The 13,698-nt window shown below is 43.5% G+C and overlaps 1 protein-coding gene across 1 annotated transcript in view; it reads right to left on the reverse strand.

Moving 5' to 3' along the window:
* LAMB1 (laminin subunit beta 1) overlaps window positions 1-13,698 on the reverse strand; it is a 67,764-nt gene that overhangs the window by 32,176 nt on the left and 21,890 nt on the right. The window contains exons 10-16 of the mRNA XM_054726194.1: window positions 13,214-13,402; window positions 12,776-12,955; window positions 12,527-12,639; window positions 10,538-10,617; window positions 2,491-2,626; window positions 1,020-1,178; window positions 17-144 (exon numbers count right to left, since the gene is read on the reverse strand). Of these exons, the coding sequence (XP_054582169.1) occupies window positions 17-144; window positions 1,020-1,178; window positions 2,491-2,626; window positions 10,538-10,617; window positions 12,527-12,639; window positions 12,776-12,955; window positions 13,214-13,402 (985 nt within the window). The remainder of the gene's footprint in view (window positions 1-16; window positions 145-1,019; window positions 1,179-2,490; window positions 2,627-10,537; window positions 10,618-12,526; window positions 12,640-12,775; window positions 12,956-13,213; window positions 13,403-13,698) is intronic.

A 13,698-nucleotide genomic window follows, 5' to 3' on the forward strand; every position in this document is an offset into this window, starting at 1 on the left:
CCGCGGTCACACTGACCTCGACCCAGGCGATAAGGACACCACCTGGTTGTCATCATCAGGAACTGTGTTACCGCATCGGCTGCTGGTTGGGATCTTCCCGGGTCGCTGCACCGTGATGACAGCCTTCTCCCAGTGGTCGGGGAGCTGGAGTAAGAAGCCACCAATCAAAGGACCGTCTTCACTGGCCCACGGCTCCCGTCTATAAAGACCTCTGCCAAGTTTAACTGGAGAACACTTGCTTGCGTTTCTCTTCTCTCTTTACTATTTCCTCTATCACCCCAGTTCCAGCCCTAATCCCTTCCCACCTGGACCTGAAGCAGCATCCCAACTGCTCTCCCCGCATCCCCCAACGTCCCTTTCCACCCATGTTAAAACACAGCTCAGATCATGACAATCCCCTGCTCAAAACCTCCAATAGCTTCCTCTGAATACTGAGCCCAAGTTCATTCACTGGTCCTAGCATCTTTCCTAGCAGCATGCCTGACCATACCCCTTACACCCAGCTATGTGGAATGACTCTCAAAACACTCTACTCTCCGCTGCTCATGCTACTCCTGACTTCCTCGTGTCAAAATGTCATCTGTGTTGAAGGCAAGGCCTGCATCTGTTTCTATGAATCATGTTGGCAGCCCCGGGCCCAGCCTCAAGGTGAGAGGCTCTCATTCTGATCTTACAGTTAGGGGAGTGTGTGGAGTGTGTGTGTGTGTGTGTGTGTGTGTGTGTGTGTGTGTGTGTGTCTGTCCCTGGGAAGTGCAGGCCCTGAGGGCAAGGACAGGGCCGGATACATTCTCGCCACCACCTCCGTTCTCAGCAAGCTTAGGTGCCTAACAAGAGATTGCTAAATGTTCCTGAAATGGAATTCAAGAAATATGCACATTTTCACGTCCATGGAGGCTAGAAAGTCAGAGAGAAGTTCTGTATTCCAGTGTAACCTCCAAGTTTCACAAAAACAGTGTCCACAGAAGAAAGACTTCTCTACCAATATCCCCCCCATCCCCAATAATTCATGGAGGGTTTACCTGTGGCTCGTAGCGAATTAGGATTTCATACTCCATGGAGTATGGTATGTTGTCAATGAAAAACTCCAAATAAGCCCCTTCCGGCACTTGGACGAAGCCCGCTCCGGTCCAGGAGGGAATCCGGTCCTGCACATACTGCCGCTCCACGATGGTGACCTCCTGAGGACAAGCAGACAGCCTTTATGCTTTACTTGCAATGCAGTTCAATTAAATGTAACAGTCAAAGCAATCTGAAGTCACCCAAAGGCGCAAAACTGTATTATTGTGCCTATTTTTTGTAGTTACATTTTCCCAGTAGACTGTAAAATGTTTTTAAATATATAAACAGCAAACTGGTTTTTTAGTCTTGTGGTTGAGATAGTCTTGGGATATTGGAGGGGGGACTCCCAGGCCTAGGACAGACCTTCTGTGATATAACCAGTGGGATGCGCACAAAGGAAGAAAAGAAAACATCCCACGTGCTGCCGTGAGCCAGGCTAGGAGTTACAAGGCATTTCCCAGATTTTCTACAACGTCAGGCCAATCTTTAGTGGACTTATTTCTATCCGCCTTTCTCACTGGCATTTGTTTCGAGCACCAAGGACAAGTGAAGAAACGATACAATCACGAATGCTCACTATTGATGAGCTCATTGCGACTGTCACTGCGGCTGAGAAATGACCAAGTTGGGCTGCTTAACTCCACACGCATTTGGATTTGTTCACAGGGTGACATAATGCCTGTGATTAGTCATCTCCAAAGAAGTCCTGCATTCTGTGTGTGTGTGTGTGTGTGTGTGTGTGTGTGTGTGTGTGTGTCTTTACCCAGGAAGAGGTAGGACCTACGTTATCCCATCCTCAGGTCTGGTCTAGACTTATGATGTGACCGAAAAAAAAAAAAAAAAAGGTAAGAAAATGGCACTCTGAGTCTTCGGGGCCCAGGCTTTAAGAGACCTGGCAGTTCTGTCTCCTCCTCCTTGGAAGCCAGGCGCCATGTAAAAGGTCTCACTATCCTGCCTCCATTGTGCTGTGAGGAAGCTCAAGGCGGCTGCGTGGAGAGGTCATGCAGGGAAAACCGCCCAGCCAGCCACCAGCGGCTTCAGCCACCCACGCCGAAGTGCCAGACACACGGCTAAGCCGCGACATGTCAACGGTTTATTCCACAGCAACAGGAAATGGAAACACTGTCCTCTCTGAGTACTTACTATAGCAGATCAACAGCGACCATGCAGCAGAAGAGGAAAGGAGAATGGAAGAAGAAAACGCACACAAAAATACCTCCAAACACCAAAGGCCTTATTGGTGAATGTCTCGGAGTGTCTGCGAGCCACATATGTATTTAACTTTAAATATGACTGTTCCCAAGCTCCTATGGTCCTGATCCTTACTTGGGGCTCACCGAAAAAATATTTCTGGTTTGTTCACAAAATGTGTACAGGTCATCGCTGCTTCCAAACGCCGCTTTACCGACCTGCCAGGCGCCCGCTACTTACGGGCCCAAAGTTGGCTTCTTCTGCTTCATAGATGTAGTGATCCAACGTGGTGAAGTAGTAGCCCGACTCCACTTCGTTGCACTGACGTCCGATCATGTGGGGCCGACACGTGCACTGGCCCGACTCCGCGGAGCAGCTGGGAAGGAGCAGAGCGGGTCAGCGTGCGCACGTCTTATAAAGGAACCCCCCGGGACGCGGTTGTACATTTGCCATTAAACATTAAACGGGGTGCAAGATTCAGGTGGGATCTTCTTATTTCCTTTGGAAAATAAGTCCTTGGAAAAACCATGTTCTGTGATTAATCCCAAACGCTGCATGACCTGGACTTTCACGTTTACCTCCCCTGCCCTGTCCTCACTATGCTCCGTCCACACCACCTTGGGGTTTTCTATCGATATAACAAATGTTCCTGTTTTTATTTTCTTTCTTTCTTTTTTTGCTACTGCTTAGGTTGCTTGCCTTATTTTCAGCTGCAACCCCTTTCCTGGGCCTTAGACCCAAATACCCAACTCCTAGGACAGTTCTAACTTAGCTGTCCCAGAGACTAACAGCACTCAATGCCTCCCATGTTCTCTACTGGGGGACACCACCACCATCACTCAGTCAACCAAGTCAGAGACCTGGAAATTATTCTCTGGATTCCTTCTTCATATCAATCAGGAACCAGCTTCTTCGAATTCGCCTCCTAGCATCTGGTGTCTCTTCCCCTTTCCGTGGGCTATGCCGTGCCTTTCTTCCTTCTCTCACTCACAGGAAAAGCAACTATAGTCTTCTAATTGGTATCTTTGTCGCCAGTCTTCCAACTTCCCAACCTAAGCCGCTACCCCACAGCTGCCCAGATGAACCTCTCTAAGATGCATGAACTGTTACTTCAGTGGCCTTGGGGAGGTGCAACAGGACGTCCACAATCTGGCCATCTCTACCTATCCAGCCTCATCTCTCCCCTCACCTCTCCCCCACACTGAGCTACTTACAACTTCTCAAACGCGCTGGGTGACTCAGGACCTCCTTCCTGCCTTTGCTTAGGCTGTTCTTACAGCCTAGAATGCCCTTCTCCCTGATTCACCCGGCAAAGGTCCACCTGTTCTTTCCAGATTCACCAAGGACTCCTGCTGTGGCACTCCCTGACCGTCATCCCACTCCATCAAATGCAACACCTTCTCTTTCATGCCACCACCTCCTTGCAGAAGGAAGGATGTATTTACCACATCTACAACGAAGCTGTCACACAGCAGCTGTTCATTAAAGCTGAGGCCCTGTGTCTTCAAATCCTACTTATTTTTCAAAGCCCAGCTCAACTTTCATGAAGTTTTGTTTGGTTCCCTCCTCCTACATTCCTACTGGTGCTTCCTGAGGCTTCAATTATTCCTTAGCTGTACTGTTAAGACATTTCTGGCCGCCTCTCTGTAGTATAATTATTGGCAGACCTGTTTAACCCCCTCCTGCACTGCAAACTCCTGAGGGCCGGGCTGCGCCTTATTCACCTCAGTCCGCCCCGCAGGGCCTGGCCCAGGGCTCTGCACGCAGTGTACACACTGGCTCAACCAACAAATGCATGAAGGATAGGAGTTCTGAATTTTAAAAACAAACAGAAAAAGAATAGGAGATTTACTGTAATAACACAACTTTTAAAAATTAGTCCATTATTCTTTTAGGTAATAAAGGCCTCGGGATGAACTATAATTTATTCATTATGTTCTCAGCCTACATCTGTCTTTTTCCTTAGTATCATGACTTTGTGTACATGGTTAAAACCAAATTATACACATTCATTTTTACTTCATTAAAGTCATGTGGTTTGAAACTATTACTTTAAACCCATTCCCAGACTTCATTTTTTTTTTTCTCTTATCCCCAAGTTCATTTTAAACCAAGTCTCTAAGTCCAAATAAAGTCTTCTTCTGTACATCATGTGAGTCGTTTTTACCCTGCAGGAATATGAATATTTAACGTCCCGGAGCCAATTCCCAGAGGAGAAAAGCTTGTTCCAATTAGGACCTAGCCCTCTTGTGGCCCAGTCCACCAACAAAAGCCATTTCCAAAAATCCAGGCATCAGACGCTACATCCGATGGACAAAAGAAAATCTTTATTTCCTGCCCAGATGATTACCAAGGGAACTCATGTCCAAAACACGAACCACCGAAGAAAAGAATGTGATTCTTCAAGTGCCATCACTAGAAAATAAGCAAATAAAGCTGAGGACAAGGCCAGTGGGCAGACCCTCGGTGTGGCCTCTCACCTGCAGCCCAATTCTAAAGAAGAAACAGCTCCGGAGAACCTGACCAGGTGAAAGGAATCCCCTTAACAACAGCCCTGGCACTCCTCTTTGTGTCCACAGACCTGAATTGTTGTCATTGCTAGGCACGACTCCCATTCACCACACACTCCTTCAGCACACACACTCTTGTGGCTTTACCTGCCTGAGCAGAGGGCCCTCACACCTACAGCTCTTGGCATCCGTCCAGCCGTGCTCTGGTTGTATACATCCAGCCACGAATGGGACATTTCCATGGTTTGCCCAGCGGTCATCTCTAATTCGTCTTGTCCCCACCTGCTTGTCACCTGTCCCACTGATTTCTTATATTCAGCTCTGCTATTTCTGTCAGCAGATTAAAAATTCTTCTGATGTTATAGTAGGTGAGACATAACCTTCCCTTTTTCTTTATCCCCAATATCCAAGTCTTATTTCGAGATGTTTTTCAACTCAGTTTCCGCTCATTGTCACTTCCACTCTCCTAGTCCAGTATGTCATCTTTCTATACCTGCTACTCTAGCAACCTTCCAAACTGACCTCTTAAGCTCTTCTCTGCTCCTGCCCAGTCCATCCTGTCTACACTGCCAAGCCAATATTCCCACAGCATTGCTTTCATCATTTCACAATATCTACAACTGTTTCCACTCATATCAAGTCACAATGCCCCTACCTGGTTTCTAGCAGCCTCTATAACCCACGCTTCTTCCTCTGGTGCCCGCCCTTTAATTTCAGATCAGCCACACTCCTCACACTCTTCCACAAATATTTACTCAGCAAATATTGCTCCTGGAGGCTATGCTTCCCTGGTGTTAATACTCTCACATTTTGGTCCATTGTCAACTTTCTTCTGAATCAATCCTTACTTCCTTGGTAAAGTCCATTATTTCTGGCTAAATGATGAGAAAGAAAAATGGGGAGTGGGGGGAACAGTTCTTGTCCTTAAAGAAATTACCATTTAATTTGGGAGACTAAAAAATAAAGCAATTGACCAATACAACAAATGAAAATGCTGTAAGTACCTATATAGAGCTACAGGCTAAGTACTGTATGTTTAGAGGAAGGCACTGCTCATCTGATTAAGGGCAGCGTCATGAAAGAGGTGGCTCTGAAGGTCGCAGAGGATCTTGACTGACAGAGAGAGGACAGGAATGACAGGAGCAAAGAGGGTCATGGAGGAATGTGAGCAGAGATGGTCCAGATCAGACCAGATCTTGACCTTGCCACACTCACTCCCTCTCCATGCCTTCAGCAGTCTTCTTCCTCACAGCTAGAAGGCTTCCCTGCCCACTTGTTACATCTGTCAAATCTCACTCATTTTTTAAAAAGCCAAGCTCAAATACTACCTCCTCCATAGTGAGACAAAATATTTGTTACATGTAATTATCCTTTCCTGTGTTCCAAGTAAAAATCACATTGGATAGAAATGGTACATTTAAAAGTTTGTATGTTAACCCCACAAATTTCCCTGTAACTAGATACAGATTTAATTCATTTAGATCAGTAAGGTAGAATAAGGATGTAAGATAAGACAAAATAAGTCAGGCCTTATGGTAGGAGATTACGGACCCAAAAAAGATGTCCATGGCCTGATCCCCAGAATCTGTGGGTATGTTACCTCACATAGCTCAAGGGACTTTGCTGATGTGATTAAGGTTAAGGACCTTGGGATGGGCCCAATCTAATCACATGAGTTCTTAGAAGTGGAAGAAGAAAGCAGAAAACGGGTAAAAGTTGTGACATGAGAATAATTGGTCTCACAGCTGCTGGCTTTGAGGACGAAAGGAGAAGGCCATGAGTCAAGGGATGTGGGCAGCCCTGGGAAGCTGGGCACGGCCCCTCACGGAGAGCCAGCAGGAAAACGGAAACCTCATCCCAACCCAAAGCAACCGAATGCTGCCAACAACTCTGGTGAGCAGGAAGCACGTTTTCCTTTAGAGCCTTAATACAGAAACACAGCCCTACCGCCATCTCCATTTTGGTCAACAAAGATTTCTCACAAATATAGAAATGAGCAACTTGTTTCATTGGAAGGAACGTTCTATTTCACTTAAATAGTGTTGAGCAGAGCAAATACTGTACAGTTTTAACTTTTCTCTATTACTAAGAAACTGGGAGAAAAATGAAAGGATAAAAAGATCATTCATAAGAACCATCATGGTTCAACACTGATTTCTGCTCCATCGTTCTAATTACAAATAAGAGTTGGTTCCACATTGATTAGCAGTCAGCACTACTCATTTCACCCAGAGTAGCTCCACTCCTCCCCCAAAGTAGGATCCTTTCTTAAGGGGAAGGAGCTGTGTTCTGCAATCCTTTTATGTTCAACTACCTGTAATTAACAAAGGGTTAGATGCCCACTCAGTACATTGATGAGAACACATACTAATTTCTGCTCTTGTTTCAAAGTGTAAGAAATTTCATTTCCTCATTTATTGAGCACTTGCAAGGCCCACTGTGCTGGATACAAAGGGAGATTCTAGAACAAGTAAGACACAATTCCTGTCTAAAGGGACCTTACGAAGACAAAGCCAACTAAAATAAGTGGGAAAAGAGATGCAGAAGTGATGCGTTGTTGAAAGATCAAGTGAGGGCAGGGGACTTTGGTCTAGGAGTTAGAAGTCTTCAAGCCAGATATCAAAGTCCTAAATTAATTGGTGAAATGATTTTGAGGAATGATACAACAGAAGGCCTTCTCCTTTCGTCCTCAAAGCCAACAACTGAGTCAAATTATTCTCATGTCACAACTTTTACCTGCTTTTCTGCTTTCTTCTTCCACTTTCACATTTTTAAAAGTTTTTTTAAAACATTTATAAGTAGTATTTACCTAGCAACCATTCTTATTTATCCATTAAAGCAGGTTATCTGGTAGATGAAAACTTCATTAGCCTGGCTTAGGTTATATTATTTACATTAATTAGGTCTTACTGCTTAAAAATATTCAAAAGTCCAGATTAGCTGTCAACATAATAGACCTGGGTTACTAAGCTTTTATTGTTCTCCAAGAATCCATTTGGCTCATTATACAAAACATTTTTAAAGTTTTTCCACTTCACATGACTTTTACACTTAGTTCAGTCCCTGGCCAAAGTAACTAAGGCATGTTTGGGATCACATTTAGAGACTGCCTCTCCTAAGGGGCACGTATGTCGTTCTTATATTTTAAAAATATTTTATTTCTCAAATTCTTTAGGTTCATCGACATTTAATCAATACCTACTATGTGTCCAAGGTGAAGTAAAGGAATGTTATCAGACAGAAGATACTGATGAGTGGTTGCTACAAACCATTCATTTAGCAAGTATTTCCTGAGATTCTGCAATGCCCCAAGCATTCTCCAAGTGGAACCGGTGCTACAGAAGCCTGGGCCTCGACCACTCCCATGGGGGGTCCTAGAGAAAGTCCTCTTAGGGGCCAACTTGGAAAAGGATCTCGACAAAACACTGCAGAGGCACAGGGCTAGAGGCAACTTGAAAGGGTCTTTTTTCCACCAGTCACGCCAAAAGGTAGTGTCTCCTCAATCACGTTAGAGAGATCAAATCACCTGCCTTAAAATTTTCACTAAATCATTTGCTTCACAAACTCTCTTGATTAGCACATTCTGGTTCTTATACATTTTTTGCAGGAGACAGGAGGGGCAGCTCAGGAGTTGTGTATGGGTGGATTCAGAGACAGGAAACGTGTGTACAATAGAGAAAAAGAGGAAGGGAGTGTAAGTAATAGAAACCATTTGGGGTAAAGGAACATAGGGCATTCCTGAGTTTATGACATAATTTGGAAAATCATGCATGCCATTTTCACCTACGCGAGGAGCGCTCGAGGTGTGATGACAGTTTTGAATTGAGGAGGAAATTACTAAAGGAATCAGTGCGTGTTCTGGGAGTCACAAAGGGAAGTCAGAGAAGTGGTTCCATAAGCAGGCAAGTAGTTGGGGTTTCTTTCCAGCTTTTATGGAATTATCCTCGCTTCCTCCCCTCTGGAGGTTTTCGAAGAATAGACATTCAGTCCTGGAGTTCCAGAGAGCTACATACACGCTGTGCTGAGTTTGCTACGTGTTCTGGAATAGGACAGACCCAAATACAGAGGCCAAACAGAACACGCTCTTGCTGCCTGGAATCCCATTCCCTCCCAGCAGACTTCCATGGTGTTGAGAAATAATCTTGTAAAAGAGTCAATTTTTGAGTACATAAAGCTTGCTCAATGAATTCAGCATGTTCTCTCTGGGAAAGTTCAGGGCCAAGGAAACATCTGCCTGTTCTCTCAGCAGCCACTCACCCTATCTTTACCAGATGTGCTGAATCTGATCCTGTAACCAACGGAGACCAAAACTCTCTCTGACTCCAAGGTGGTTAATTAAACGCCCAGAAATTCAATATCTTGCCAAATGTGTATTATGATTAATTTCTGGTAGAGCTTCATGTCGCATCTATTCAAGGAATACCAATGTATTTAAGTAACTAAAAGTTATTACATGTCATTTTTATTAATAGGCTTGGAATCTGGATAAAATAAAACGAAATGAAATGATTCTTTACACAAATCAAAATGGGAGTTCATTTTTCATCTTATGGACTGGTGAAAAATAAAATGATGCTGCCAACTGCTGATGGGAATAGAGAAAAGGGTATTTTTGTAACTGGTTGGTAGAAAAATAAACTAGTACAATCTGTCTGCAGAACAACCTGACATTCTATTAAAATAAAAAATGTACATCCACATTGACTTCGAAGTTCCATCATTAGGAACCTAATCTATAGCTATATCTACATTCATCAAAATATATCTACAAGGATATTCACTGAAACATACTTAAAAAGCAAAAAGACTGGAAGTAAATAAATCATAGTACTTTCACATGATGAGGGTAGATGAACACATGCTGATATGAAAAAAGATCTCTAGATAAAAAAGCAAGTTGTGCAATTGTGTACATACATCTATTGCTTTGATTTTCAAAAAATGCCAGTAACGTTAAGTGGGAAATCATGGGCTTTTTTTCTTTGTACTTGTCTCTTTTAAAAAATAAAACCTAACATGTTATTTTAAAAGAACTGAGAAGAAAGAAATTGTAATTTTTAACACATATTCTGAGCACTATTATTGATGTCTACAGAAATACAAGAAACTGTTAACACTGGCACTACTCGGTAATGGAACTTTAGGAGAGAAAGGGCAGGATAGCTGTCAGAATTGTTTGAATTTTTTAGAACCACTAGAGCCCCGGTGCATGAAATTCATGCATGGGGGGAGGAGTGTTGTCCTTCAGCCCAGCCTGGACCCTCTCCAATCTGGGACCCCTTGGGGGATGTCCGACTGCGGGATCAGGCCTAAACCAGCAGTTGGACATCCCTCTCACAAGCCAGGACCGCTGGCTCCTAACCGCTCACCTGCTTGCCTACCTGCCTGACCGCCCCTAACCACCTCTGCCTGCTGGCCATATTGCCCCTAACTTGCTCCCCTGCCAGCCTGATTACCCCTAACCACCTCTGCCTCGGCCTCCGCCACCGCGGCTTTGTCTGGAAGGACATCCGGAATGACCTCCAGAAGACATCTGGTCTATCCAGTCTAATTAGCACATTACCCTTTTATTAGTATAGATGGGCATACGTTGGTTCCATAATTTAAAAAATACTGTAAAGGGAAAGAACAAAAACAAGGAACATCAACACTATTAAAACCAAGAAATGTAAACATACTATAAGGTTTTAAAGCTAACTCTTGGAAGGATTAAGTCTTTGAAAGCATTGAGACTATAGGGTGACTGAGTACAAGCATGTAAGTGAAGTCCCACTCACCTACTGTTTAAGGCACCCCCGAAGTCACAGTCACAAGGTCGACATCCATCCAAATCGTTGCTCAAGCCCCAATGCTCTGGCTGCAGAACAAAAGATTAGACATCTAAAGGTGGATTCCTGTAATTACACAATAAACTCAGCAAGAAACAAGTAATGGCGTGTTTTGGCTGTTCCGCCAAATGTTCATTTGCGCCGGAAAGAAGAAAGTCTACAAAAGAAAGGAGTACAAGTATTCTGAAATAAGGACACCCAAGCTGCAGGTCACTGGGGTCAGAGAGGGTTACACCTAATCGCACGGTAACACCAGATCAGGGTAGTTTCTCTGCCCTGCAAAATAGCCAATCACCATGAGAAGGTAGCAAAGATGCCAATTTTCTTCAATAGAATTACTCTGGCAGTAAGAGAAGTTTTGGCAAATGTTTGGCAGGCCTTTAAATTTTTCTTAAGTTTGGTCTGTCATAAACTCCACAAAGAAAGTTTTTCAAGGATTTGTTTATGTGGAAACATAGCCTAAAAAGCAAGGACTATTTTCACAACTGAAAGGAGAAGAGATCTCAGAGTCCTGGAACCACTGGCGATGGAAATGAAAGAAATGGGACAGAATCCATATAGGGGTAAAGATCTCTTATGCCTCAACATATGCATGTTTCCTAATGAGCAGGTAAAAACTGGGCTCAACATTTAAATCAGACTTTCAGAAATGTACTTTAAGACTATACCAGGGTAAATGCAATATGCATATTTAGTGATCAGTAGTATTTCCTCTCCCAAATTACAAAAGCAATCATAAAAATGTTATAAGAGATATAGGATAATTTTTAAAAATTACTCTCATAATTAATTATTCCACCTGGAATTCAGGATGATGAACTTTTGGGTACATTTCCTTCCAGATTTTGTTTTTCTTGATGCATTGTCTTACTACATAATCAAGGTACCACTCATATCACGAGGTTGTTTTTTATACCAACATCAGCCTTTCCTCATGTTGCTGTTCTTTTCAGTAGCAACCAAATATCACACTGTATGAAAGCCTCCAAATTTACTTAACTATTTTCCCCGATTGTTGCTTCTAAGATTTTTGCTATGATTAATAAAAGATGCAATGACTTACTGGGTGATCACTTCATTAGATACATAATATCTAATCACTATGTTGTACACCTGAAATGAATATAATATTGTAAGTCAACTGTAATTGAAAAATAATCTTAAGAAAGATACTACGAGTCCTCTGGTGAATCCATCTTTGTCCAATTTTCTGATTCTTTCTTTAGGATCAATACCCAGAAGCGATTACTGGGTCAAAGAATATGTGCATTTCTACAGGCTACTGATACTTAGCCCCAAATTTTTGAAAATTATGAGCCAATTTGCATTTCTATCAGCAGCATATGAGTACCAGGCCCTCATTTTGTCTGCATTAGACAGCATTCCCATTTTTTAAAACTTGTATTAATTTTGTCTGCAAAAATGGCATTTCACTGAGGTTTTCTTTTACAATTCCAAGAGTGATGGTGAATAGATTGTCAAAATTATCCCTTAGTAGTCGATGTGTCTCTCTCACATTGATGTTCCTTGGGTGAGGATAAAAAAAATTATTCCTTAGTAATTCCTCTTTTGTGAAGTATCTACTCATGTTGTTTTTTTAAAAACATATTTTATTGATGTTTTACAGAGAGGAAGGGAGAGGGATAGAGAGTTAGAAACATCGATGAGAGAGAAACATCCATCAGCTGTCTCCTGCACACTCCCTACTGGGTATGTGCCCACGACCAAGGTACATGCCCTTGACCGGATCGAACCTGGGACCTTTCAGTCCGCAGGCCGACACTCTATCTACTGAGCCAAACCAGTCAGGGCTCTACTCATGTCTTTTAACATTTACATATAAGGGTGATGATAGAATCTACAATAGGGAAAAGCATTCTCTATTAAAACATGTCATATTCACAAACTACCCACCCAATGCAATGAGGATTTACCTACCACACACTGGTCACAATGCTGTCCTGTCACCAGACGCTTACAGTAGCAGTAACCACTCTCAGAGTCACAAGGATTCGCGCCAGGGATTGTTCCCAGAGGATTGCAAGCACAAGCTTTATTGAAGATAAAATGAAGTAAAGAAACATAAACCAAGCGAGTCCGAAGCAGGAGTCTGGATTTAGAATTGCAAAGGAGTCTGGGACTTCTGCACACATGAGAACTCCCAAACTTCTAAACGAATGTACTTACATTGGCAACCATATGGGTCTTCGGCACTTAAGCCATAGAAGCCTTCTTTGCAGATGTCACAATGTTCTCCTTCCACGTATAATTTACACCGACACTGACCAGCAATGAGCCCAGCAGAAAAATCAGTGTAACTGTCACAGATTCCCTCATTCTGAGAGCCAGCTGGGTCACAGGTACATTCTAGCAAGAACGAAAAGCACCAGGTTACACCACGTGTGTTTGTATAAATACATGTATTCCCTTGGTCTTTCAAATGTCACAAAAATAGACGAAAGAAGGCTTTACTGCCAAGTAAATTCCACTCCTGGCATCCTATACAGCAGATAAAATAAGGCTGAGTCTAATGCCCAGACTATGGGTTCCTACAGCAGGATGGTGACTACCAGACTGTGCAAACTGAGTCCAATAGGTCCCGCCTGGTGACCGGTCCCCACTTACGTTCACAGAAGTTAGGATCTCGGACGTCTCTCTCCGGGTGCTGATAGTAGAACGGTTTGCACTGCTCACAGCTGCGGCCCATTGTGTTGTGCTGACAGTCGTCACACACTCCTCCACTGACGTTCCCCGTGGCCAAGTAGACTGCCATGTCGAAGTGGCATGAGTTGGAATGTTCATTGCAGTTACACTCTGCGTGACAAGACCGATGTCAAGTAAAGCCTTGAAGTCTGTTCACCAATGGAGGGTGGGGGTGGCAGGAAGGAAGCTCATTTTGGAAACGAGGGATGAAGTTCAGGCAAAACAGAACAAGGAGGCACTGTGGCAGAAAAGGACATCCCCACCAACGCGTCACCTGACATCCTGTGTCATGCTGGAACCTTCCAAGTGCAGACTTTAGGAAAGAAACTCAACAACCTGCCCTCCTTGGAAGACAATGGACTACAAAACGTTGAAAACCTTTGGGGGAAAGTGCCCGCGGAAGCTTC

This window comes from Eptesicus fuscus, chromosome 14 (assembly GCF_027574615.1).
Source record: "Eptesicus fuscus isolate TK198812 chromosome 14, DD_ASM_mEF_20220401, whole genome shotgun sequence".
Classification (NCBI taxonomy): domain Eukaryota; kingdom Metazoa; phylum Chordata; class Mammalia; order Chiroptera; family Vespertilionidae; genus Eptesicus; species Eptesicus fuscus.